This window comes from Haliotis rufescens, unplaced genomic scaffold, assembly GCF_023055435.1.
Source record: "Haliotis rufescens isolate VD_foot unplaced genomic scaffold, xgHalRufe1.0.p SCAF_2, whole genome shotgun sequence".
In the NCBI taxonomy this organism is placed as follows: Eukaryota; Metazoa; Mollusca; class Gastropoda; order Lepetellida; family Haliotidae; genus Haliotis; species Haliotis rufescens.
The window spans coordinates 74,027,706-74,055,262 of NW_025963890.1; the positions used below are offsets into that span (position 1 = coordinate 74,027,706).

The 27,557-nt window shown below is 40.7% G+C and overlaps 1 protein-coding gene across 2 annotated transcripts; it reads left to right on the top strand.

The window, feature by feature from the left end:
• Positions 1-102: 102 nt before the first annotated feature.
• LOC124133251 (fatty-acid amide hydrolase 1-like) lies at positions 103-27,557 on the top strand. 2 transcript variants are annotated; one of them, XM_046497583.2, is made up of 18 exons: positions 103-226; positions 6,325-6,540; positions 8,752-8,865; positions 9,240-9,296; positions 10,057-10,146; positions 11,034-11,105; positions 12,068-12,129; positions 12,599-12,805; positions 13,868-13,908; positions 15,032-15,156; positions 16,040-16,165; positions 16,679-16,776; positions 17,373-17,472; positions 20,668-20,711; positions 20,841-20,880; positions 22,949-23,060; positions 23,176-23,324; positions 25,098-27,557. In XM_046497583.2, the coding sequence occupies exons 2-18, from the start codon at positions 6,325-6,327 to the stop codon at positions 25,209-25,211; spliced, it is 1,767 nt and encodes a 588-aa protein (XP_046353539.2). In that variant the 5' UTR covers positions 103-226; the 3' UTR covers positions 25,212-27,557. The 2 variants fall into 2 exon arrangements, with proteins under 2 accessions (XP_046353539.2, XP_048256504.1); XM_048400547.1 differs by lacking the exons at positions 23,176-23,324; positions 25,098-27,557 and having other exon boundaries at positions 20,841-20,914.

Consider the following 27,557-nt stretch of genomic DNA (forward strand, 5'->3'; position numbering starts at 1 on the left):
AGTTTCTATGGTTTTCAAGGTGATTAACTACTTAGTTTTCGAATAAATCTTTGATAAACGTTTTGTGAACAAGGGAGGTAACTCTTGCAGTGGCACGAATGACAGCAGTTGTGTGCCAGTTCGACTGCAGGTCAAAGGGTAGATCTAGTTGGTATAAACGTGAGCGGACATTGTTTACAGTCCCCAGTGCCACCGACGCCTGTTCCGAGTTCCTGCTGCTATCAGAGTACAGTTTTATGTCATCTGCAAGGATTTAGTTTTCTGGTTTTTTTCAGAAATTGTTTTGACGTGTGTCGCAAAATTGTATTGAAAAAATGGCATAAGCAGCTGATCGAATGTATAGTATACTCATAGATCTATATTACTTGTAGACCTCTTGTTGGTCTCTTGTGAATCATACATACTCACTCATATTATGTGTATAAATGGCAGCGTTCCATAGAAGGCCTAATTTAAATAATGTCATGTTGACAGATCCAGATAGAAAGATACCTGAGGCAGCTAGAGCATAGGAAGTAGAAAAAAACCTTCAAGTTTTGCAGATTTAAGAAGCAATATTTTTCAACAAAAGTGATTTGTTTAACAGTCTTACACATCTAGCTTTATTGGTGGTAAAATCCCAACATGCCAACATTCTTTAGTTACCAAAACTCATTTAAATAGTGCATTTTTTTTGGCTACCACTCATTTTCTTGCCCTAGTTTCATGATCAGTCAGGAAACTTGAGTACAGTAAACTGCGTTTATAACGAACACGCTTATAACGAACTGACAGATTAAACAAACTGTTTCTTGGTCCCATCCATTGGCTGTATATATGCTGTAAATGTGCTGATAATGAACCACAGTTATAACGAACTAAATTTAATGGTCCCTTTTAGTTTTTTGCAACCGTAGTTTACTGTATGCCATATACATTTGTACACTAGGGTTTCTCCTAGGGCTGGGATGAGTCAAAATTTACTACTGAGGTACCTGACACCCTATTACCGGACCCTACCCGGGTACCCACTGCAGATCTCAAGAATTGGGAACAAAATGTCTGTTTGGGACTTGTTTTACCGCAGCCCTGGCCAAAATGATTTAGATACATGTATCAAACAATCAGATCATGTTTACACTGAAGTTGACTGAAGCTTTATCTTTACTCGAACATATACAAGTCAAAAGGAATGTGTGCATCGTCAGAAACAAATGCGAACATTAACGACTTGTAGTTTAACCACTGTGCTATAGTGAGTTTTTGTCATTAAAGAATGTCTCATGTGACTAACCACAGGTCCGGGCAGTCCTGTGAGTTGCCGGGTCCTACTCAGGACCCACCCGACCCGAGTACCCAAGTTACCCGTCCCAGCCCTAGTTTACCCACAGATGATAATGATGCTATGGTGTTCATGTGTTTTGGCTTGATTTCAGTTTGAATTCCAATTTGAGGAATGAAATATACTTCTGTCAAGACCAGTTGCGACTTGTCCAAAGCTAAATGATATTTTTACCTTAATGGGACCAGGGTTAGAATAGGTTTCCAGCACTGTAAAGGTCATAACATTGGATTGGGTGGTCAGGTGAGCTGACTTGGCGTGTCATCCCCCAGCAATGTGTGAGGTTGCTCATAATATCAGCCACCAGTTTATCTGGCTCAAACGTCATTATTTACAGGTTGGATAAAAATGTTCTGGTCCAGACTTGAGTATTTATAGACTGTTGTGTTATAGCTGGACTATTGCTGAGTGCAGCATTATACAACAAACAAACCTACAACAAATATAGTTTTTGACACTGTTCAAAATGATGTCATAATATGATGCAATTAGTTGACTTGTGATCATGAAATGGATATAAATATCTATATCCATACTTGAAGCATCTTCCTGAGGCAAGGGAGTTAACTGACTATAAAAGCCAAGTTTCCACCCTTGCTGAACTAGGCTGGAATTATGTTTACATATTGGCTGGACTAACGAGTCTATCCATAGTCCAATCAAAATTGCGCAACAAACTAGACAACCGGTTCAGAAACAACATGGATTTCAACATGCAGATATCAATTGTCTGCAGGATTTGCAAAACATGCCTACCGTCAACTGGGCGTCCACAGATATTTTCCAAATCTTTTAAGGTTTTTAATCAAGGTGCTCAAATGATTTGATGCACTTCACGAGGTAAGACCCGTTTAATTACAATATAGATCTTGAGTATCGATCAGATCGTCTTGACTGGTCGCCAGCATTTTGTTGGCAGCAAATGCAAGTGATATGAGAGGTGGAATCTGATTGGTCAATAGAAGGTATATTAAAGGGACATAACTTGTATTGGACACTGGTGCCGCTAGGTGGCAAGGTAGGAAACTGAACTTTTGTTTTCAGTTAACACCCTTGCCTTTGGAAGATGTACTTGAAGACAAACTTTTTCAAATTGTTGGTACAAAATGTCTACTACCTTGAATGATCTCTCTAACAGGCATGGAATGGGTTGTGCATTTGTATTCAAGAAGTAAACGATGAGTGGGAGCTGTTTATCATCCACTGAAACACTGCAGGGAGAATAGACATTGAGGCGGGGTGTGTGGGGGTGTAGCAGTGTTTTAATGTACGATAAATATACCAGGTGTTGTTTATTTTTATATGAGATATCAACCTTATGTACTCCTCTTTTTAAGGATGAAAATAAAATGTACAAGCTTTAAAAATGTTTACTGTATTCAAATAATGATGGCTCACTGAATAGAATTTGACCTCAGCAATGTGTGACAAGTCCATTTTGTGCACAGGTGGATATTTCCTGCATATTCTCACAATCGTCACATCGATTACCTATAACTTTTCTCCCAATACGGATTGTCATATCTTTCCCACATTTTTATGTTACCGTTCAGCCACTGCGTTTATCTGCATAGCTCAGCTACATCTATTGGGAACAACTTACTAGACACTTCCCTCTAAAAAATAAAGTCATCCATTATATGATGTCATCAAGTGGTGAGTGCATATTCGAATCTCCAGAAATGACGTCACGATTGAATAATATTTTATTGTGAAATAAATCCAGCTTTGTACTTCATTATTCTTTGCAATTTATCGTGTAGCTATTTTATGTATTTGATCCAGATATTTGACAAACAAACTCCTGAAAAATAAGTACAATAGTTTGTGTGGCATTAGGCAGCTGTTCATAGTGGAAAAGCAATTTGAAATGTATCTGGTTATAATTATTAAGCAAGGGGATTGTCAGTAGTAAATTTATCACATTTATTTAATATAGTCAGCCTGTGTTGGTGAAAAGAAAGGTTTATCAGAAATTGAATGCAGGATTGGATTTAATCGGACTTGATTTGAATTTCCTGTTTGGCAGCCACCAATTGATGTCGGTTTGAAAAGTAGGTATTTGTCTCCACTTGATAGTGTTCAATAGGCTGCCTATGATCAGGTTAATGTATGGATGTCAATGTCTTTATTATGAGAATCACTACATTTAGGAGTATATACTTAATCCTTCACCAGGTTGTTATACACTGACAGGTACATATATATGATTTCTGCCTCATGGAATTTATTCACCTGGTGAAAGAGTAAGTATATACTCCGAAACGTAATGGTCCTCATAATAAAGAAGTAGGCATCCATAAATTCTCTTCCTCTTGTGTATCACTTCTAATTGCCTTTCCAAGGGTATACCTCCCATCAGTCATACAGGCCATGTGTCATACAGCTTATAACAACATAGGATATGCATGACTGGACCACTAATCCACTGCCTTCTACCTATCAATATGGACTGTTCCACACAGATCATTAACTGTGTTTATGTTTAAGTTTGAATTATAGGGAACACCAGGATTATAATTATGAATGATCTTGTGCTATTTCATTTGCAGATTGTAAGAAAACAAATTGTAAAGCAGAAAAGTAATTAATAAATTAGTATGGTTTATTCATCATAATATTATAAATATGAACCATGAATAACAAGAAACATCTCTAGTCTCCTTTCATAGGATTACATGAATTACATTTATTAACCTCAAAGGGCAAAGTATTTATGAAAACAACATATTAATTATTTGTTAGTAAAAGAACTTACAGTGACTTTGATCATTTTAATACCCTCTTCTCACAAGATAACCAGCTCACAACAACTCACCCTTTATGACTTTAACATTGTTGTTGTAACAAAGACCTTAACTCAGAGTGTTGGGTCATACCATTACAGCTTAAGGTGAGTGCTCCCCTACTCAACTGTATGACGATGGGCAATAACAAGGTGTATGACAGATGGCCTGTCTGACAGATGGGGGGGAACCTTTCCAAGACATGCTAATGTAGTTGATTTAATTGCTGGGTGATGATTAAATGTACACTCCTGTTCAAGACATTCATGTTAACGCTCTAACAGACAATAATTTACTGCTTCAAATGTTTTTACAGATTACTTTGTTTACTTCTTGTATTTTTACATATTTTTACAATTTTTATTACATATTTTAAAAATGTTTTGTATGTTCCTATTTCCTCAATTGTTGGTTAATCAGTTTTTACCATACAACCAGTTATTGATTATAATCAAATTGAATTAATAATCTTATTCAATGTTATGTTATTCAGGCTTTCTTGTTTCTTGTATCAGTTGCTTTACATATTTTTTTGGGTAAAAATAAAATACACTTAGCCCTTCCGATTTGTTTATTTTTGTCAATGTTAGGGTTGGTTGATGTGACATAATCAATTATCAAATTGTATGTTTATTTGTCAGTTTCGGGGAAATGTGTAGTGTTTACATAAGAACAAAGCAACAAACTGCCCTGAGTACTTGGAAGCCATAGTGTTCATGGATATTTCTCACACTTTGAGCCTGTGTCAGGCAAGGAAACAGTTTGTGGTTATTATCTTTCTTAAGTCTGATTATCAGGCTTGGCAGTAAAAAAAACCCTGTTAAGCTGGAATGTATATTTTTCTCCACTTTCCTGATTTTCATGTTTGGTGGCATATTCCCTAGGCAAGGGAGTAAACTGTCTATATTCCACCCTTACTGAACTAGACTGGAATGCAGGAACTACATTTTGGGTGGACTAATGAGTCTATGCGTAGTCCAGTCAAAATCGCGTAACGAACTAGACATCCGGTTCGTAAACAACATGGATTTCAACATGCAGACTTCGGTTGACTGCAGGATTTGGAAAGCATGTTTACTGTACACTGGGTATCGACAGATATTTTGCAGATCTTTTCATGTTTTTAATCAAGGTGCTCAAGTGATTTGATGCACTTCGTGGGGTAAGACCCGTTTTATAACAATATAGATCTTGAATATTGTTTAGATCCAATCTCATTAAAATCGGTTCTTAGTTCTCGCTACCGCTAAACAAAGATCTGAGGACATCCCAGGAGAGGTCACGTCAGAACGACCTTTCATCCGACCAATCAGAGCGTCGCTTACCAGATCATGAAAGAGACAGTCGGAATGTGATTTCTGATCATGCATCCTCGAAAACTTTAACACGGGGTATTCCGAACGATAGTTACCAGTTTAACGACTGAATCCATACAATCTAGACCATCTATTAGCGATTCCAGAATGTTCTTTTGTTCGGGTTTCAAATTTTTAATCGAGAATTTGTCAAAATATGTTTCGAAGCGTTGTTGCCAATTTGAAAATAGTGCCGTAAAGCACGAGAAAGCTGCCTTCTGATTGGTCATTCCATTGGTCGGTCAAAGTTCGTGCAAGGTCGGTCTGACGTGACCCGTAATGGGATGTCCTCAGATCTTTGTTTAGCAGTAGTGAGAACTAAGATCTGATTTTAATGAGATTGTGTTTAGATCTTGACTGGGTGGGTGCTGCTATTTTGTTTGGAGCAAATGCAAGTGACATTAGAGATTGAATCTGATTGGTCAATAGAAATGACATAAAAGGGACAGTATTAGCCACTTGTGGTGTAATGATAAAGCCTGCAAATTCGAGCCTAGGTCGGCAATGGTGGTAACTGGACTTTTACAGTGAGTTAATGTCTTTGCCTCGGTAAGATGGACTTTTACAGTCAGTTAACGTCTTTGCCTCGGGAAGAAGGACTTTTACAGTCAGTTAACTCCCTTGCCTCGGGAAGATGGACTTTTACAGTCAGTTAACTCCCTTGCCTCGGGAAGATTGACTTCTACAGTCAGTTAACTCCCTTGCCTCGGGAAGATGGACTTTTCCAGTCAGTTAACTCCCTTGCCTCGGGAAGATGGACTTTTACAGTCAGTTAACGCCTTTGCTTCGGGAAGATGGTTTGGTAGATCTATAAACCAAACAATAGCAATTAAAACAACTCACGATAAAACAATCATTACAGATGTTGCAGAAACTGAGGGAGACAAGCCTCCTACCGGAATTCCCCAGCATAGAGTCGCTACGACACTCCGCGCCCGCCATTGTGGGGTGTTGCGTGGCTGCATGGGTCGCCCGAGCGGCATGGAGGAAGCATGCGTTTGACCAGAAGCTTTCCAAGAAGAGAGACCAGTTACAAGCTTCAATGAACACATTACGACAGCAGCTATACGAATACCCAGTAAGATATAGGACCATAGTGTGATCCCTTACTTGAACTATCTTAGAGCTACGTCTTTGATCATGTAGAGTTTTGACATGCTCCCCTCAGAGATATCTTGGACTGGGCACAGGTAACAAGGGTTCATTCTTTTGCTCACATTCAAACCATATTTCTGTATGGGTTGGACCGCCTTGATCAGAGGCTGGTATCACCAACATGTATATTCCAGGAAGTCAACCGTCTCTGTGGTTTAGTGGGTAGAATGTCAGAAAGGTGGGAGTAAGGTTGTCGGTTCGATCCCCGGCTGCGTCATACCAAAATATGTTAAAGGATGGTACTTGTTACCCTGCCTGGCGAATAGCATTAAGGGCTAAAACAAGGACTGGTCAGCTTGGAGTCCGTATACTGTGTCTGAGTGGGGTATTCATGTTAAACTGTGGCATGGTACATCAGTGGGCCGCCACTATAAGATTGGCATTAGTCCAGACTAGTACAAGCAACCATATACATCACTATGTAAATGCGGGGTGGTCAGGTAGCCTAGTGGTTAAAGCGTTCGCTCGTCACGCCGAAGACCCGGGTTCAATTCCCGACATGGGTACAATGTGTGAAGCCAAATTTCTGGTGTCCCCCGCCGTGATTTTGCTGAAATATTGCTAAAAGCGGCGTAAAACCATACTCACTCACTATGTCAATGCAATAATCTTCACGCAACATTAAACCTTGTTTAATCTTACCCATGTATGGGTGAGATCAAAGATTAAATCAAAGGTGAAGATTCTGTTTTGGGACTGAATGCAGTGGATTATGTTTTGGTGGCAAAGGATTTCCAGTGTGCTCAAATCTGATGTTTGGGTGGTGGGGGCCTGGGATTTGTGTTATGAAAAGAATAATCCCCCCCAAATGCTGTCAAAAATCCTCTTTTAATTTTTTGTATCTCTGTAGATGTTCTGTTTGTTTGTTGTTTAACGCCGCACTCAGCAATATTCCAGCTATATGACGGCGGTCTGTAAATAATCGAGTCTGGACCAGACAAACCAGTGATTGATATCATGAGCATCGATCCACGTTAGTGGGATCGATGACATGCATGAACCAAGTCAGCGAGTCTGACCACCCTATCCCGTTAGTCGCCTCTCACGACGAGCATAGTCGCCTTTTACGGCAAGCATGGGTTGCTGAAGACCTATTCTACCCCTGATCTTCACGGGTCTGTAGATGTTCTGAACAATGGTCGACACTCAACATTCCACAATTTGCTGTACAAAGCTACGTCCTGCAGAACTTTACACGATCTGTTCTTTGTTCTTGGTCTGTTATGAGTGGAGCATACATAACAATTACAGATCACACAGCAATTTAAAAAGAATTTAATTCTGGCAGTCTAATCAAACATCACATTTTACACAAAAATCAAGAGCAAGTATCAGAGATCACAATTAAAAAAACTTACTTCGTGCTGAAATATTCACTCATATCCCAACAAGATCAATTGAATTGTGCACATAATCCAATGTACTTATTGCTGACATGGCATATACAATTAAAGTTTCAAATATTGCAGATATGCCACATTGGTTCACAACCAATCCCGACCTGGGAACTGACCACTTTGTTTTGATCTAGCTTGAAGAGACAAATAGTCAAACTACAAATACGCAACATCAGCCTTTACATGGCTGTGAGCTTACCCAGGCCTAAACACAGACAATCAAAACAAGTTTTGGACTCTCCTCCAACATAAAGTTCGCTTACTCAAGTCCCAGTATGAATATAGGGTAGTTGTTCCACTCTGTGAGTGAGTATGGTTTTACTCCGCTTTTAGCAATATCTTGGTGGGGGTCACCAGAAATGGGCTTCACACATTGTACCCATGTTGGGAATCGAACCCGGGTCTTCGGCGTGACGAGCAAACACTTTAACCACGAGGACATCCGTGAAGACCCGGGATAGAATGGGTCATCAGCACCCATGCTTGCTGTAAAAGGCGACTATGCTTGTCATAAGAGGTGACTGACGGTTGATGCACATCATCGATCCTCATGATGGATTGATGCTCATGATGTCAATCACTGGATTGTCTGGTCCAGACTCGATTATTTACAGACTGCAGTCATATAGCTGGAATATTGCTGAGTGACGTTATACAACAATCAAACAAACAAACAAACCGGACAGGTTGTGTTAAAACCAAAACACCATTAAAACAAACTCACTCACTCACTCCAGCTGAGCCTGACCACAAGAGAGTACATCTTGGGCCTTTCACTGACAGACCTCCAACACAAGCTCCAAACAGGGGACCTGAAAGCCATAGATGTGCTCCGAGCTTACCAGTCTCGGGTATGTACAGAGAGCCACATCACAAGGATGTTGTGATAGTATGTTGCAATAATGGATTAAAATTTTCTTTGTTTGGGACCTGTCATTTGAGTAAAGGATGTAGTGTGCGAGGCTTCTAATAAAAATAATGAAAATAATAAAAATTACAGAGTGTGGGGAAGGATTATGAAGTAAACTGACCATTATTTTGCTTTTAAGATACTACTTCATAATATTGTAATAATTTTGTTTGCTATGATATCTAACTATCTCAGCATCAGTGTAAGGTTGCAAAGGGTCAATGAAGGAAAGGGGACATGCTGAAGGGCCACACAGGTTCTCAGAGTCACATTATGTGAGATCTTCACACAAATACCCATGTGTTATCTTTACAGGCTCTAGAAGTTGATGAGAAGTGCAACTGTGTGGTGGAACCAATCCTAGAAGCTGAGGTAAGACTGCACCGCTGTGTATCATTGTATAACATTGTGTCAACAGTACCATGTGTAACATTGTGTCAACAGTACCATGTGTATCATTGTGTAACATTGTGTCAACAGTACCATGTGTATCATTGTGTAGCATTGTGTCAACAGTACCAAGTGTATCATTGTCAACATTAGCCATGTTTATCATTGTCAATATTAGCTGTGTGTATCATTGTCTTACATTGTGTCACTTTTAGCCATGTGTATCATTGTCAGTATTAGTCATGTGTATCATTGTGTAACATTGTATCAATATTAGCCATGTTATCATTGTCAATATTAGCCATGTGTATCATTGTGTAACATTGTGGCAACATCAACCAAGTGTATCATTGTCAACATTAGCCATGTTATCATTGTCAATATTAGCTATGTGTATCATTGTGTAACATTGTGGCAACATCAACCAAGTGTATCATTGTCAACATTAGCCATGTTATCATTGTCAATATTAGCCATGTGTATCATTGTCTAACATTGTGTCACTTCAGCCATGTGTATCATTGTCAGTATTAGCCATGTGTATCATTGTGTAACATTGTATCAACATTAGCCATGCATATCATTGTCAACATTAGCCATGTGTATCATTGTGCCACTTTAGCCATGTGTATCATTGTGTCCTCAGTATATATGCTGACAGTATTTTTAGTTACCCCCCAGGAAATGTCTAGGCTAATGTACATCACTGTCCTTGAACTAAGGGATATAACTCTCTCTGCAGGAATGGGCAGAGTTATGTGACTCCAAGACTGACCCCAAGGGACCACTTCATGGTATTCCAGTCAGCATCAAGGAAAACATTGAAATTAAGGTTAGTGGACCATGACTAGATGCTGCATATGATAATGGAATTCCTGGTTCAAGTTGAGGCAACAGTTCCATTCATGCTTTTGTGTTATGGTGTGAAATAAAATGCTGTGACAATATTTATGCTCCATACTACCTTAAGCTCACCTCTAGTAGTATAGCGCGTATCACCTCTAGCAGTAAAGCACATCACCTCTAGTACTAAAGCGTGTCACCTCTTGTAGTAAAGTAGGCCATTCCCACTAGTAAAGCACATCACCTCAAGTACTAAAGCTATCACCTCTTGTTGTAAAGTAGTCCATCCCCACTAGTAAAGCACATCACCTTTAGTACTAAAGCGTGTCACCTCTTGTAGTAAAGTAGGCCATCCCCACTAGTAAAGCACATCACCTCTAGTACTAAAGCATGTCACCTCTAGTACTAAAGCACATCACCTCTAGTAGTAAAGCGCATCATCCTAGTAGTAAAGCGTGTCACCTCCAATAGTAAAGCGCGTCATCTCTAGTAGTAAAGCACGTCACCTCTAGTACTAAAGCGCGTCACCTCTAGTACTCAAGCACGTTGCCTCTAGTAGTAAAGCGCGTCACCTCCAGATGTGCCTAATTGAGATAGTTTCAGGAATGGATTGTGGCATTCTTTGAAAGATGGTGCCCATGTTGTTATCCCATGAAATGTGCGACAGAAGTGACAAGGTGACAGTAATGCCTTTAAACCAATGTGGTAATGTATGTCACTGCTGGATGTGCCGAATAAGGAGTGGCATTAAGTGCCTAGTCATTAATGACTAACAAACAGGCCAGCACTTCTCATAAAAGAGTTTATATGTTATGAACTTGTGTTAATGTTACCGGTAATTGCTTTACACCCTTTCCACCCATCTTGCCACTGCAGGGTTATGACTGCACTGGTGGAATGGAATACTACATCGACAAGCCAGCAACTCAAGATGCTGTGGTTATCCAGGTAATGTCTGCACCACACACTTCAGACAGGTCACGTTTAGTTACCCCATATTTCATCAATAGTACATTGTTCTACATGTAATAGTTCTATACACTACGTAATACAATGTTCTACTTGTGACAGCTCTATACACTCCTTAATACAATGTTCTACATTTGATGGTTCTATATGGTCAGTAATACAATGTTATAGTACATATATACATATACTACATATTATAGTTCTATACACTCAGTTATGCAATGTTCTACTTGTGACAGCTCTATACACTCAGTTATACAATGTTCTACTTGTGACAGCTCTATACGCTCAGTTATACAATGTTCTACTTGTGACAGCTCTATACACTCCATAATCCAATGTTCTACTTGTGACAGCTCTATACACTCTGTAATACAATATTCTACTTGTGACAGCTCTATACACTCCATAATACAATGTTCTACTTGTGACAGCTCTATACACTCTGTAATACAATATTCTACTTGTGACAGCTCTATACACTCCATAATCTAACGCTCTACTTGTGACATCTCTGTACACTCCATAATACAATGTTCTACATGTGACAGCTCTATACACTCCATAATACAATGTTCTACTTGTGACAGCTCTGTACACTCTGTAATACAATGTTCTACTTGTGACAGCTCTGTACACTTCATAATACAATGTTCTACTTGTGACAGCTCTGTACACTCTGTAATACAATGTTCTACATGTGACAGCTCTGTACACTTCATAATACAATGTTCTACTTGTGACAGCTCTGTACACTCTGTAATACAATGTTCTACATGTGACAGCTCTATACACTCCATAATACAATGTTCTACTTGTGACAGCTCTGTACACTCTGTAATACAATGTTCTACTTGTGACAGCTCTGTACACTCTGTAATACAATGTTCTACTTGTGACAGCTCTATACACTCTGTAATACAATGTTCTATGTGTGGCAGGTGCTGAAACGACAAGGTGCTATTCCCTTCATGAGGACAAATGTGCCCCAAACCATGTACAGGTAGGTGTGATCTAGAACACTATGTTCATGTATTGTACTGTGATATGCTAGGACCTTGTTAAGTGATTAGAATTTTTATTTCATTCTTGGTTTACGTGCCCCTCAACCTAAACTAGGAAAATGGATATAAGTATAGATTGAGTAAAGCTATCAAAGTGAATTTATTGTGCATCATGTTCTCCTTATGTCCTTACTGCGTCATCTCAACATAGGTAAGTTTTTTTGTCAGTTGTCTCATACCACTACAACTGAATTCTACAAGTCACCAGGGGTCCGGAAACGGTCATATGCGCCGGACATGTCCGATTGGGAACGGTGTCTCCCCATTAAATGTTGCTGAAAATGTCATACATCTTCACTCACACATCCATTACAAGTTGGACTCATTTATATGTGTAAACTAAAGATTTTCTGATATGTTGATGATGAAAGTTTTCCTGAAGCATCTTTAAAAAATTCTGATTTTCAGTTATGGTTGTTCCAATCCCATATATGGAGTGACAACACACCCTAAAGATCCCACAAGGAGCCCCAGTGGGTCGTCGGGGGGTGAAGGAGCCATTCTTGGGGCTGGGGGCTCAATCTGTGGGCTGGGGACAGATATTGGGGGCAGCGTGAGAGTACCAGCCCAGATGTGTGGCGTGTGCGCCCTCAAGCCCACCAGGGGGAGACTCAGGTATGTTCTTCTATTATATGTTCTTATGATTATAGACCACTTCTGTGGTTTTGTGGATAGAGCATCTGCCCAGAGAGTGAAAGGTTGGGGGTTTGATCCCTGGCTGCTTCATACCAAAAGACATTAAAAGGTGGTACTTGTTGTTACCCTGCCTGACACTTGGCATTAAGGGTATAAGACAAGGACTGGTCGGTTTGGAGTCAGGATACTGTGTTTGAGTGGGGTGTCCATGTGTAACTGTGGCATGGTATCTCAGTGAGCTAACATTGTAAAACTGGCATTAGTCCTGACTAGTACACACAAACACACACACGCACATGCACTCACACACAAACACACATGAATGCACATGGCTATATAAGTGGAATAATCTTGAACACATTAGACCCCATTTCACCTCCCCTCTTGTAATGGTGACAAACTGCTATGCAGCTATTTCAAGAAAGCCATCCAGTGACACCCAAAGGCTGGAAGACCCAAAGGCTGGAAGACCCAAAGGCTGGAAGACCTACTGTAACACTTGTTCTTGTAATGAAACCTTGTTAATCTTGGCAGATCAGTTTCCATAGAAGTCGTCCAGATTAACAAATATAAATAAGTCGATACATTATCTTTTTTATGAATGTATGTAGACATTTGTAAAAAAATCACCCAGAAAATGGCTATTCTGGATTATTGGATTCCAGATTAAGAACCTTTTTAATCTGGATGGTGCAATCTTAGCTTAATTGTCCAGATTAACAAGTTTCCAGATTACTGATTATTTATACATTTTTTATTACAATTATTGATTGTTTTATTTTGAAGGATGTTCCTGAAGGTGATCGTCCGTTTCCAAGTCGGCCAAATTTAATTAGATACATTTTGACAGTTTGAAGAGGCAATATGCTTTTTGATTGCAATACATAATCTACAAAGAGATAATCTGTTGACAATGGTGAGGAGCTGGGAAGAATAATTAAGGACAGGTTTACTGAACAGTGTCCCTCCTGTCACACAAGGAATATATCCGTGGATGCAATGTCCAGTACTGGTCACTGACCACTGTGTGTTTGTTTTCAGTGCTGAAGGCCACTTCACTGTGAATCCTGGACAGACTCTGGGTGAGTGTTACACCAAACATGACCATAGCCAGGGGTAGATTTAACAACAATTTTTATGTAGCCAGCAGGGCTTTCTCCTTTCAAAAGTTACTGGCCCATCATCAAAGTGACTAGATCACGACTAGGTGATGGAGTCACCGAAGCGGCTATCCCCGACTGAGTTACCTAGGGGGCTCAAGAAATTTAAGAACTCCTCACCCCTAAATACACATTTTCGTGCACTTGGCTTCCACTGGCTTAATTTCATGGTGATTTATGAGCAAATAATACTGTAGTTGTTGTAAACAATGTTATAAAATGGCAGCTGGTTTTCATTCTACTGAGATGATCAATACGTATCTCATCCTCCTAAACATATTCTCATCAAAATTACATGACGATATTAAATATGCACATAGAAGTGGTGAAATTTTGACTAGTCAGACGGGCCACCTACTTTACACTTCAGCAGCACTTCGAAAGTTTAACTGGCCACGGGCCAATGGGCCACCAGTTAAATCGACCCCTGATGTTGTTGTGCTACAGGCAGGAAGTTGAGCTGAAGTTGTCATTGTCGGCACGGTGCTAAATCTATGTACCCCAGTACGTTTCTGTACACAGAAATATACCCTAGCCAAAATCAGAATACAGAAAGGTACCCGGGACACTAAACGATGGGTGAGCATCCCCTATGTATAAAGGCTATTGTTTTATCCCCCTGTCCACTGTTCAAGGTGTAAGCATCCCCTATGTATAAAGGCTGTTGCTTTATCCTCCCTGTCCACTGTTGAGGGTGTGAGCATCCCCTATGTATAAAGGCTATTGTTTTATCCTCTCTGTCCACAGTTCAAAGTGTGAGCATCCTCTATGTATAAAGGCTGTTGCTTTATCCCCCCTGTCCACTGTTCAAGGTGTAAGCATCCCCTATGTATAAAGGCTGTTGCTTTATCTTCCCTGTCCACTGTTCAAGGTGTAAGCATCCCCTATGTATAAAGGCTGTTGCTTTATCCTCCCTGTCCACTGTTGAGGGTGTGAGCATCCCCTATGTATAAAGGCTATTGTTTCATCTTCCCTGTCCACAATTGAGGGTGTGAGCATCCCCTATGTATAAATTAGGCTATTGTTTTATCCTACTTGTCCACAGTTCAGGGTGTGGTTGGTCCCATGGCACAGGATGTGGAGGGTCTGGTCAGATTCACAGAGGCTCTCATGGCCCCCGAGATGTTCGCCCTTGACCCCCAAGTTGTTCCAATTCCTTTCAGGAAAGAGGTAACTATGACCGTGGATTCTTTCCATAAAAGCCACAATTTATGACCTCCGATATTCATTGTAATTTTACATACAGTGTTTTCATGAAAAATCCTTCAGATGACAATGAAGCAGTCGTCCCACACATGGCAACCTTACCTATAGTCAGTTTACTGACAGGGTTCACCTACCTGGGTCAGCAGATGTGGGTTGAAGCCCTTCATGGGAAAAATTTAAGGCCTCCACCTTGAGCAAAATCAGTCTCAGTACACTTCTATGCGGCCCACAATGTGCCTTCTGTTGACATGGGAGTATGTAGTAGGTCTGTGGTTCAAATCCCATCACGGGACTCAGAAATGTAATGACCAAAACAAACACATGAAAATCTGACTGTTCGATGCTTGACTTGAAAAGCTGCTGAAACAGGGACAAGTCGCCCAGAATATTGTGATATCTTTGCAATAATCATCACTTCAGGTTGACCAAAAAAGAATCCCTTGTAGTTTAAAAACACATGATATAAAGAGGATATTATATTTGTGTTCATATCATAATCGCTTTCGCTCGGGGAATAACAGAATTTAGGCACGAGTGTTGTAAACATAGCAGGACATGAACTCGAATATAGAATCCTCTATATATCGTGTGTTTAGCTATGACGTCCTTTCTAGTGTTACGTCATTACAACCTCAAGTCACAATAAGATTCGAATGACGTCAACAACACTGTCCAGATGACGGAAACTGTTGTCTCGTGACGGGACATGACCCTAGGGCACATGTGATTTTTATTAACCCTGATATCTTTTCCCTCGTAGGTAATAAACACTGTTATGCTCATCCTCCCCAAATAACTGCCTTCTCCTTCCTCATCCATCTGACCTTATGCCCTGTGTCTGTGACAGATGTATGAGAGCACACGGCCCCTGAAGATCGGCTTCTACACGTGGGACGGCAACATACGCCCAGTCCCTGCCACCATCAGAGCTGTCCATGTCGCCAAGACGGCCCTGGAGAAGATGGGGCACAAGGTGCAGTATCATACCTCCATGTCAGAATGATGAGATCTGATTGGTCAACGTGATCTAAATACTGTGTAACCCGCCTTGGAGGGTAATAAATTTCTCAATAAGGCATAAATCTCTTGTACCCCGCCACGAGCACTACAGGCTGCACGTGCATTTCTGAGAGACAGAAAAAGTCATTTGTGGCCCTCTGGCTTGTGGGATGCATAAAACTCCATGTACCCCTCGTGATCCTGCTACAACTTCTAGTATTTACTGTTTGGGGACTGATTGTTGGCTTAGCAGTGAATGGGGTGTGTGTTCAAGGGCAGATCCAGTGCTATTGAAAGGGAGGGGTCTAAAATGTCAAAATCATCTCTCAGATAATTTTTCTGCTTACAACATACTACATTTGTTTTTCAAAAGTGTGTGTGTGTGTGTGGTGGTGGGGGGGGTGGGGGGACTCACTCACTCAAGCAGTGCCATTGTGTAGACAGTGACAGATGACTATTCACTCACTCACTCTGTGTGTGTCACCAGGTTGTGAGCTTCTCACCTCCCCGGACATCGTGGGTTTTCCCGTCGCTGTTCGTGGGACCGATGACAGGAGACCGGTGTCAGTCAGTCAGGGAGAGGATGTGAGTACATGTATACAGTTAGCCAACATTCAGTGTACCGGTATATCAATTAGCATGTACTTTTTTAATGGAGATCTGGATTCATAAAACACATTTCTACTGACATTATGTCTTGCACCAAGTAAAAACCTCTACAGCATTAGCCAATAAACATGTTTATTTATTTACCATATTCACTGTATAAGGTGCCCTGCTCCAAAAAGCACCCACCCATGAACATCATCTAGACCGATCTGTAAGTAGTCTCGCCTCCACCAAACCTCCACTTTTGTAAATTATAAATTGCCTGTGTTGCTTTTTATGGTGAATTTGGTAATGGCGTTTGTTAATGATGCGATAAACATCGTAGCTTGATCTGATAAATATGCAAATGAGGTCACCTGGCAGGCACTACATCAATTCCAACATCAATGCTGTCCCTGTATTCCCAACATGTTGATGTTGCTGTGGACAAATCTGTTGGGCAATTAACTTAAGCGTGGTTTTCATGTGTGGTTGTTTCATCTATGAAAGAAATTAAAATTGTTGTTGAAATATGTTGAGGAAACAGGACAGATGTTGGTGCAGGATCCTGTGATGATGTTGTGCTGTTTCAGGGTCAGGGATTACGTAGATCAAAGTCTGAAGCTGGTGTATGTGGCCTGTGCTCTCCCCAAGTGGGTGGTGTCCCTGATATCCAGAGCCCTCCTACCCCTGGTGAGTCCCATTCCCAAGTCTGGGATATCATGTTGGGGATATCATAGCCATGTTCCTATGTGAGTGAAATAGTGAGTATGGTTTTACGCTGGTTTTAGCAATATTCCAGCAATATCACGGCGGGGAGGACCAGTCGGGAATGTCGGGAATCGAACCTGAGTCTTAGTGTAATATTCCTAAGTGGGTGATATCCCAGTGTAGTACTAGGAATGGGGGATAGCACAGAGTAGTATTCCTTAGTGAGTACTATCACGGTGTAGTATTCCTAAGTGGGGGATAGCACAGAGTAGTATTCCTTAGTGAGTACTATCACGGTTTAGTATTCTTAAGTGGGCGACACCACAGTGTAGTATTCCTAAGTGGGGGATATCACAGTGTAGTATTCCTAAGTGGGGGATATCACAGTGTAGTATTCCTAAGTGGGAGACATCACAGTGTAGTATTCCTAAGTGGGAGACATCACAGTGTAGTATTCCTAAGTGGGGATATCACAGTGTAGTATTCCTAAGTGGGGGATATCACGGTGAAGTATTTCTAAGTGGGGATATCACAGTGTAGTATTTCTAAGTGGGGATATCAGTGTAGTATTCCTAAGTGGGGGATATCACGGTGTAGTATTCCTTAGTGGGAGACATCACAGAGTAGTATTCCTAAGTGGGTAGTATCACAGAGTAGTATTCCTAAGTAAGTAATATCACAGTGTAGTAATCCTAAGTGAGTAATATTACAGTGTAGTATTTTTAAGTGGGGATATCACAGTGTAGTATTCCTAAGTGAGTAATATCACGGTGTAGTATTCCTAAGTGGGGATATCACAGTGTAGTATTTCTAAGTGGGGATATCACAGTTTAGTATTCTTAAGTGGGGATACAGTGTAGTATTCCTAAGTGAGTAATATCACAGTGTAGTATTTTTTAGTTGGGATATCAGTGTAGTATTCTTAAGTGGGAGATATCACAGTGTAGAATTCCCAAGTGGGGGATATCACAGTGAAGTATTCCCAAGTGGAGGATATCACAGTGTAGAATTCCTAAGTGAGTAATATCACATTGTAGTATTTTTTAGTTGGGATATCAGTGTAGTATTCTTAAGTGGGAGATATCACGGTGTAGAATTCCCAAGTGGGGGATATCACAGTGTAGTATTCCCAAGTGGAGGATATCACAGTGTAGAATTCCTAAGTGGGTGATATCACAGTGTAGTATTCCCAAGTGGAGGATATCACAGTGTAGCATTCCTTAGAGTGGATATCAGAATGTAGTATTTCTAAGTGGAGGATATCACAGTGTAGAATTCCCAAGTGGGGGATATCACAGTGTAGTATTCCCAAGTCGAGGATATCACAGTGTAGTATTCCTTAGAGTGGATATCAGAATGTAGTATTTCTAAGTGGAGGATATCACAGTGTAGTATTCCCAAGTGGGGGATATCACAGTGTAGTATTCCCAAGTGGGGGATATCACAGTGTAGTATTCCTTAGTGGGGGATATCACAGTGTAGTATTCTTAAGTGGGGGATATCACAGTGTAGTATTCCCAAGTCGAGGATATCACAGTGTAGCATTCCTTAGAGTGGATATCAGAATGTAGTATTTCTAAGTGGAGGATATCACAGTGTAGAATTCCCAAGTGGGGGATATCACAGTGTAGTATTCCCAAGTCGAGGATATCACAGTGTAGTATTCCTTAGAGTGGATATCAGAATGTAGTATTTCTAAGTGGAGGATATCACAGTGTAGTATTCCCAAGTGGGGGATATCACAGTGTAGTATTCCCAAGTGGGGGATATCACAGTGTAGTATTCCTTAGTGGGGGATATCACAGTGTAGTATTCTTAAGTGGGGGATATCACAGTGTAGTATATGTAAGTGGAGGATATCACAGTGTAGTATATCTAAGTGGAGGATATCACAGTGTAGTATTCCTTAGAGTGGATATCAGAATGTAGTATTCCCAAGTGGGGGATATCACAGTGTAGTATTCCCAAGTGGGGGATATCACAGTGTAGTATTCTTAAGTGGAGGATATCAGAGTGTAGTATATGTAAGTGGAGGATATCACAGTGTAGTATATCTAAGTGGAGGATATCACAGTGTAGTATTCCTTAGAGTGGATATCAGAATGTAGTATTTCTAAGTGGAGGATATCACAGTGTAGTATTCCCAAGTGGGGGATATCACAGTGTAGTATTCCTTAGTGGAGGATATCACAGTGTAGTATTCTTAAGTGGGGGATATCACAATGTAGTATATGTAAGTGGAGGATATCACAATGTAGTATATCTAAGTGGAGGATATCACAGTGTAGTATATCTAAGTGGAGGATATCACAATGTAGTATATCTAAGTGGAGGATATCACAGTGTAGTATATCTAAGTGGGGATATCACAATGTAGTATATCTAAGTGGAGGATATCACAATGTAGTATATCTAAGTGGGGATATCACAGTGTAGTATATCTAAGTGGGGGATATCACAGAGTAGTATATCTAAGTGGAGGATATCACAGTGTAGTATTTCTAAGTGGAGGATATCACAGTGTAGTATTCCTTAGTGGGGGATATCACAGTGTAGTATATCTAAGTGGAGGATATCACAATGTAGTATATCTAAGTGGAGGATATCACAGTGTAGTATTTCTAAGTGGAGGATATCACAGTGTAGTATTCCCAAGTGGGGGATATCACAGTGTAGTATTCCTTAGTGGAGGATATCACAGTGTAGTATTCTTAAGTGGGGGATATCACAGTGTAGTATATCTAAGTGGAGGATATCACAATGTAGTATATCTAAGTGGAGGATATCACAGTGTAGTATATCTAAGTGGAGGATATCACAGTGTAGTATATCTAAGTGGAGGATATCACAGTGTAGTATTCCTTAGAGTGGATATCAGAATGTAGTATTTCTAAGTGGAGGATATCACAGTGTAGTATTCCCAAGTGGGGGATATCACAGTGTAGTATATGTAAGTGGAGGATATCACAGTGTAGTATATCTAAGTGGGAATATCACAGTGCAGTATATGTAAGTGGAGGATATCACAGTGTAGTATATCTAAGTGGGGATATCACAGTGTAGTATATGTAAGTGGAGGATATCACAGTGTAGTATATCTAAGTGGGGATACCACTGAGTTGTATTCAATCTGTTTGTTTTCACCACCATTTTTGATCACAGATGTTGTCCTTTCAGGACCCAGTGCTGGGGAAATCCTTCCAGAAATTCACAGGAGTAAAGTAGGTGCCTTGTTCATTGTTGTCTTTACAAGTTTGAATAATAAATTATAATAGGAATAGTTTGATAATGTTTAATGTTTACAATGATTGAAATACAAATAACAAAAATAATATTTGAAAATGTTTCAGGTCGGTGTATGACTGGTTCAAAGTGGCTGACAGAATTCAGGTCAGATTTGGATTGATGTCAGATGGTGATTGAGGTGGGTGAGATGGTTTGATGTCAGATGGTGATTGAGGTGGGTGAGATGGTTTGTCAGATGGTGATTGAGTTGGGTGAGAGGGTTTGATGTCAGATGGTGATTGAGGTGGGTGAGATGGTTTGATGTCAGATGGTGATTGAGTTGGGTGAGATGGTTTGATGACAGATGGTGATTGAGTTGGGTGAGATCAGTTTATGTCAGATAGTGATTGAGTTGGGTGAGAGGGTTTGATGTCAGATGGTGATTGAGTTGGGTGAGATGGTTTGATGACAGATGGTGATTGAGTTGAGCGAGATGGTTTGATGTCAGATGGTGATTGAGTTGGGTGAGATGGGTTGTCAGATGGTGATTGAGTTGGGTGAGATGGTTTGATGTCAGATGGTGATTGAGTTGGGTGAGAGGGTTTGATGTCAGATGGTGATTGAGTTGGGTGAGATGAGTTGTCAGATGGTGATTGAGTTGGGTGAGATGAGTTGTCAGATGGTGATTGAGTTGGGTGAGATGAGTTGTCAGATGGTGATTGAGTTGGGTGAGATGAGTTGATGTCAGATGGTGATTGAGTTGGGTGAGATGGTTTGATGTCAGATGGTGATTGAGTTGGGTGAGAGGGTTTGATGTCAGATGGTGATTGAGTTGGGTTAGATGGTTTGATGTCAGATGGTGATTGAGTTGGGTGAGAGGGTTTGATGTCAGATGGTGATTGAGTTGGGTGAGATGGGTTGTCAGATGGTGATTGAGTTGGGTGAGATGGGTTGTCAGATGGTGATTGAGTTGGGTGAGATGGGTTGACAGATGGTGATTGAGTTGGTTGAGAGGGTTTGATGTCAGATGGTGATTGAGTTGGGTGAGATGAGTTGATGTCAGATGGTGATTGAGTTGGGTGAGATGAGTTTATGTCAGATGGTGATTGAGTTGGGTGAGATGAGTTGTCAGATGGTGATTGAGTTGGGTGAGATGAGTTGTCAGATGGTGATTGAGTTGGGTGAGATAGGTTGTCAGATGGTGATTGAGTTGGGTGAGATGAGTTGTCAGATGGTGATTGAGTTGGGTGAGATGAGTTGTCAGATGGTGATTGAGTTGGGTGAGATGAGTTGTCAGATGGTGATTGAGTTGGGTGAGATGAGTTGATGTCAGATGGTGATTGAGTTGGGTGAGAGGGTTTGATGACAGATGGTGATTGAGTTGGGTGAGATGAGTTGTCAGATGGTGATTGAGTTGGGTGAGATGAGTTGTCAGATGGTGATTGAGTTGGGTGAGATGGGTTGTCAGATGGTGATTGAGTTGGGTGAGATGGTTTGATGTCAGATGGTGATTGAGTTGGGTGAGATGAGTTTGATGTCAGATGGTGATTGAGTTGGGTGAGATGAGTTGTCAGATGGTGATTGAGTTGGGTGAGATGAGTTGTCAGATGGTGATTGAGTTGGGTGAGATGAGTTGTCAGATGGTGATTGAGTTGGGTGAGATGAGTTGATGTCAGATGGTGATTGAGTTGGGTGAGATGGTTTGATGTCAGATGGTGATTGAGTTGGGTGAGATGAGTTGTCAGATGGTGATTGAGTTGGGTGAGATGAGTTTGATGTCAGATGGTGATTGAGTTGGGTTAGATGGATTGATGGCAGATACGGATTGAGTCGGGGTAGGATGGTTGGATGTCAGCTGGGGTAGAGTTATAGATAGGGGTAGGGCTGTATGGGTTGAGGATCAATAAGGGACAATGATGGAGGGTGGTCTGGGTTTAAGCAGGGTTATGGATAGAGGGTGGATTGAGTTTATGTTTAGACTGCTGTTGTGCAGGATTGAGGGTGGTAAGGAGGAAACTGGACTGGAGATGTGTGGGGTTGAGTGTAGACCAGGGCACAGAGTAATCATCCTGATAATCATTCACTCTATAAATTCAAGTCTTTCTGTGAAGTTTTTCAAATTGATACATGTATGGTTGAGTAGTGTAGGGGCCATGGACTGACAATGTAGTAGACCTTATTGCATTTCTTTTTATGAATTTGTGGATCAATCTGGTTTTTACCATGGTTACAGAAATACAGGAAGGAGTTTCTGGAGCACTGGAACAAACAGGACTTGGATGCTGTCATCTGCCCTGTCTATCCATGTCCAGCTGTAGTTCTCAAAAGTGCAGGGAGACTGACAGGTGGGTCCCGTCGTCATGTGTTAAATAGCTTCTCCAATCTGGGACAAATCAATGAATTAATTGGTGTCTGTGTCTTTAACATGTTGAGGTGATGTTTGTCCTGTGTTTGTTGAAGCTGGCGGTTCCTACTGTGCGCTCTACAATGTGCTGAGATACTCCGCTGGCTCCGTTCCTGTTACCACGGTGACCGAAGCAGACGTACAGGAAGTGGCAGATCCAGAGGTGTACCCAGCGACTACGCTGCTGGAAAAGCTTACCAAACAGGCGAGTCTTCATCCCTCACATGAAGCGTCATGGTACATGATGGGGGGCATGGGTGGTCTAGTTGTCTAAGGCGCCGCGATTCGCTGTGCAGTGTTGTTAAAAACGGCGTAAAACCCAACTTACTCACTCACTCACTGGTACATGATGAGTAGCAAGACTGAGTCCCTGCGTAGAAGTATGTGCTCTGTCATCTGTTACAGTATTAGAAATTAATACAGGCATGTTAGCCCATCAGTACTTCATGGGTTTGAATACACTCCATCACCTGTGAATAGGTTCTCTTTCACAGACATCACTGGAATACTGTTAAGAGACGTTAAACTCACTCTACCAGTGGTAGAATAGGTCTTCAGCAACCCATGCTTGTTGTAAAAGGCGACTATGCCTGTCTTAAGAGGCGACTAATGGGATCGGGTGGTCAGGCTCGCTGACTTGGTTGATGCATGTCATCATATTCCAACTGCGTGGGTCGATGCTCATGACATCAATCACTGGAATGTCTAGTTCAGACTCGATTATTTCCAGACCACTGTCAAAAAGCTTGAATATTGCGGAGTGTGGCATTAAACAACAAACAAACAAACACTCTCTCAGCCTTTACCCTTCCTCTTTTAGCTCCAGGAGACATGAGGGTGCCTTGTGGAATTATTTTTAATGAACCTTACATCAGTGTTTAAAATACCCACCTGTCCTACAGTCCAAGATCAGTTTTGAAAGTTTGTTAGTCTAGAAGATTTTGGACTGGCAACATTTTATCAGGTGTGGTAACTTTGCCAAGTTGTCAGTCAGTCTGACTGAAATTTGGTATGAGGCCATGCATGAATAGTGTGAGAGTGAGTGAGTGAGTTGTTTTTTTAGGGACCCTGTTCTGTGCATGAATAGTGTGAGAGTGATTGAGTGAGGTTTTTTTTAGGGACCCTATTCTGTGCAGGAATAGTGTGAGAGTGAGTGAGTGAGTGAGTTTGATTTTACACTGCTTTTAGCAATATTCCAGCAATAACATGGCGGGGGACACCAGAAATGGGCTTCACACTTTGTACCCATGTCGGGAATCGAACCCAGGTCTTCGGCACAATGAACAAACGCTTTGACCACTAGCCTCCCTGACTGCCCCGAATAGTGTGAGAACCTGCCTGTTGCTTGATACTGAAGCAATGTGTGGAACAGATGGCCGCAAGGCTGCGGCACTCATTGTATGAGAAATAGAGCTGTTTGTGCTGTGTAAACTGAGCGCTCATTGGTTGGAGCTGGTTTCCCTCCGGCTTGAACTGGTCTGTGGCTTGATTCGCTGTGTACTAATAGCAACGACACTGCAGTACGACTGTATGTCTTCACGGGTGGTGCAGGACTGTAGAGGATACAAACTCATGACACAGGTGGATCCAGAGGGGGGGGGGGGGGCAGGGGTCCGGGGCCCGGGGCCAGCCTACCCCCACACACACCCCTTTGAAAACCAAAACCAAATGTAGTATGTTGTAGAGAACCCCCCAACCACTGAGAGAGGATTTTGATATTTTGGACCCCTCCCTTTTAAAAATGCTGGATTTGCCCATGCATGAAGTATAAGACTACCAACATTAAGTCACAAGGGACAGATAATCTTTCATTCTACGCATTTCAAATTGATCTTGAGAGATATAAAGTTAATTTCAAGAACAGTATTTATATACAGAAGATTTCCAGATTTCTGATCCAATCTTATTCTTTTCAACCAATCTGACTGCAGCACAACCTGCTCATTTCATGATGTAGAATGTGCTTTTCTTCTTGCAGGGTTCTAAGGGCAGCCAGGGTCTGCCCGTGAGTGTGCAGTGTGTGTGTCTGCCGTACCACGAGGAGCAGGTGCTGAGGGTGATGCGGGACGTCGAGCGAGGACTCAGCACATAGTGCAGGAACAATCAGTGTAGCAAGCCAGAACCTATATGTGTGCAGTAATGTTTTGTAGAGGTTATAAGGACCTGGGTGCCGTTGTACAAAGCAATCTTAGCGCTAAGGTGATCTAGCGCTTAGGATGTTTTGTACGTCATCTAGATGTGTAATTGATGACATGGTGAGATGGTGAGTGTGTGTGTGTGAGTGGGTGGGTGTCCATGTGCTCTAATCTATTTAAACATACCAGCCAGGACCCACTTACACAAAGCCATCTTAGCGCTAAGATTATCTAAGCCTATGTTAAAGTATGGGAGTTACAATCATCTTAGCGCTAAGATCGCTTTGTGCAAGTGGGTCCTGGTCCAATATTTCAAAGAACCTCATCACCTAAAGTATGAAACAGTATTGTTTTTTAATAATATTTTGGAAGATATCCAAGTTATTAACCGTGAGAACACTATCAATCGCCTTGGCTGGACACATGTGTTCGCTGAGCCCTTTAGACATGCACCTACGTTTGGGCGACTTGGGCTGTGAAATGTGTGTCCAGAGGAAAGTATATTCCCTCATACAGGACCAGCCTGAACACATTCACCCGTCATAGAAGTACAACTTGCCCACTTGCCTGTATGAAGCTAGAAAATAATACTTTTTTAAAAGAAAATAATACTTTTTAATGAAAACATATGTTCATGTTATTTCATGCTGTCATTTCATTGTTCATTTAACAAGAAATGAATATTTTTTGTGTTGCTAGGACAAAAATATAAATATCTTCTTTCCCTCATGTTATTTTCCAACTTTTATGTGAGATATCCATGAGGACTTTTGTTGCCAGGCAAGGGCAGGTTACTCTAACATCAGATCAGTGGCTTGGTGACCTTGGATTTGCATTCTTGGTGTGCCATTGTTAAAGTGTTGAAAGCATGGAACATAGCTGCATAAAAATTTGTGCGTTATTCATTTGCAAAATTTGTAAAATTAAAATGTTATGTGTGTGAGGCAATATCTGTGATCACATCAGTAATTTTGTAACCATGTATGGATTACACTGTGGTGATGAATCATAAACACATCCAACCTTATTCAGGTTAAATGGAGATGATGTTTGAATTACCTCCCTTTGTGTTTTGAAAAGTTTAAGAGTAATCTCCCTTGATCAGTTGCCCTGGAGACAGGTTTGGTAAAATGTTCCGTTGTACATCATGCTCTAGGAGCTTTATGGACCTTAATGCTTGCTCAATTTCTGGCAATGTTCTTGCTTACACAATAACCAGAAAACTAAGCCCGAGTCAGTGATGCTGGGAAATGATATTGAAGGTTTGATGTGTAAATGTGTAATACATCCTGCCATTCTACTTTGTTCACCGACACATTAACCCAGAGGCAAACACCAAGTTGTGATAATTTTATGCTTATGCAAAAACACAATCATTAATGTCATGAATACTCTTTGATTTAAGATAAATGTGTGAACAGATGAAGTGCTTGTGTCAAGTACTCAAGAAGGTGAAAATCTGTCCAGTGTGTATGCATCCTTGATTGTCCATTGTTAGCATTGTATTGTATCTCCATACTGAGTACCCTGAAACATTCACCACCTCAACTTCCTCTGGGATCTCATGTCTCCATCTCCATCTGTCCATCTGTCCATCAATAACTAAGAACTTCTCTTGCACATGATTTTGAAATTAATAGACGTCTATTTAGTTTCAAAACGGACTTAAAACAAAGCTCTGGTTGTAACTGGTTACTACAGATATGAAGGTTGTGTGTTCGATCCTCGGGAATATAAAGAAAATGTTTGTCATTTGATTTTAAAGTTCATTACATTGTATTCAAATGCAAAATAAATTTCTATCCAGAAACGTTCTAAGTTACAATCTAAACGGAAGTTGTATTAATAAAATACCTGGGATATTATTATGTATTATACAGCAAATATGCCTTGAATATAATATAAATCCCTAGGGTGATATATAAATTCCTGGGAATATTATATCATCCCTGTTTATGGGGTTTAACCGAACTGGAGTACAATACGATGACGTCTCTGGAGGTTTATGACAGAATAGAATGGACATAGTATACTTTGGATAACTTTAAATATTTTGTGTGATAAATGATATTGATTTGTCTTCGTTCAGACATAATTTGTAAATACATCTTTTACAAATTATAAACATGACTGTTACCATGGTTATTTTTAAAGGCACATGATGTGCAGATTTATGAATGTATTTTACCACATATAGTGACGGTTGTTTTGTTTATTGTTCATGTGTACGCGAGTTACTTTTTTTATGATTTGTACATCTTAAACAGAATTTACAAATATTTAAATTGTGTTTACAAACAAAA

Bases quoted from the DNA above. Each gene is read 5' to 3' on its own strand.
- LOC124133251 (XM_046497583.2), top strand. From the start codon at position 6,325: ATGTTGCAGAAACTGAGGGAGACAAGCCTCCTACCGGAATTCCCCAGC. The intron at 12,130-12,598 runs GTAGGTGTGATC...TCTGATTTTCAG, and splicing joins GTGCCCCAAACCATGTACAG to TTATGGTTGTTCCAATCCCA. The intron at 15,157-16,039 runs GTAACTATGACC...TGTCTGTGACAG, and splicing joins CAATTCCTTTCAGGAAAGAG to ATGTATGAGAGCACACGGCC.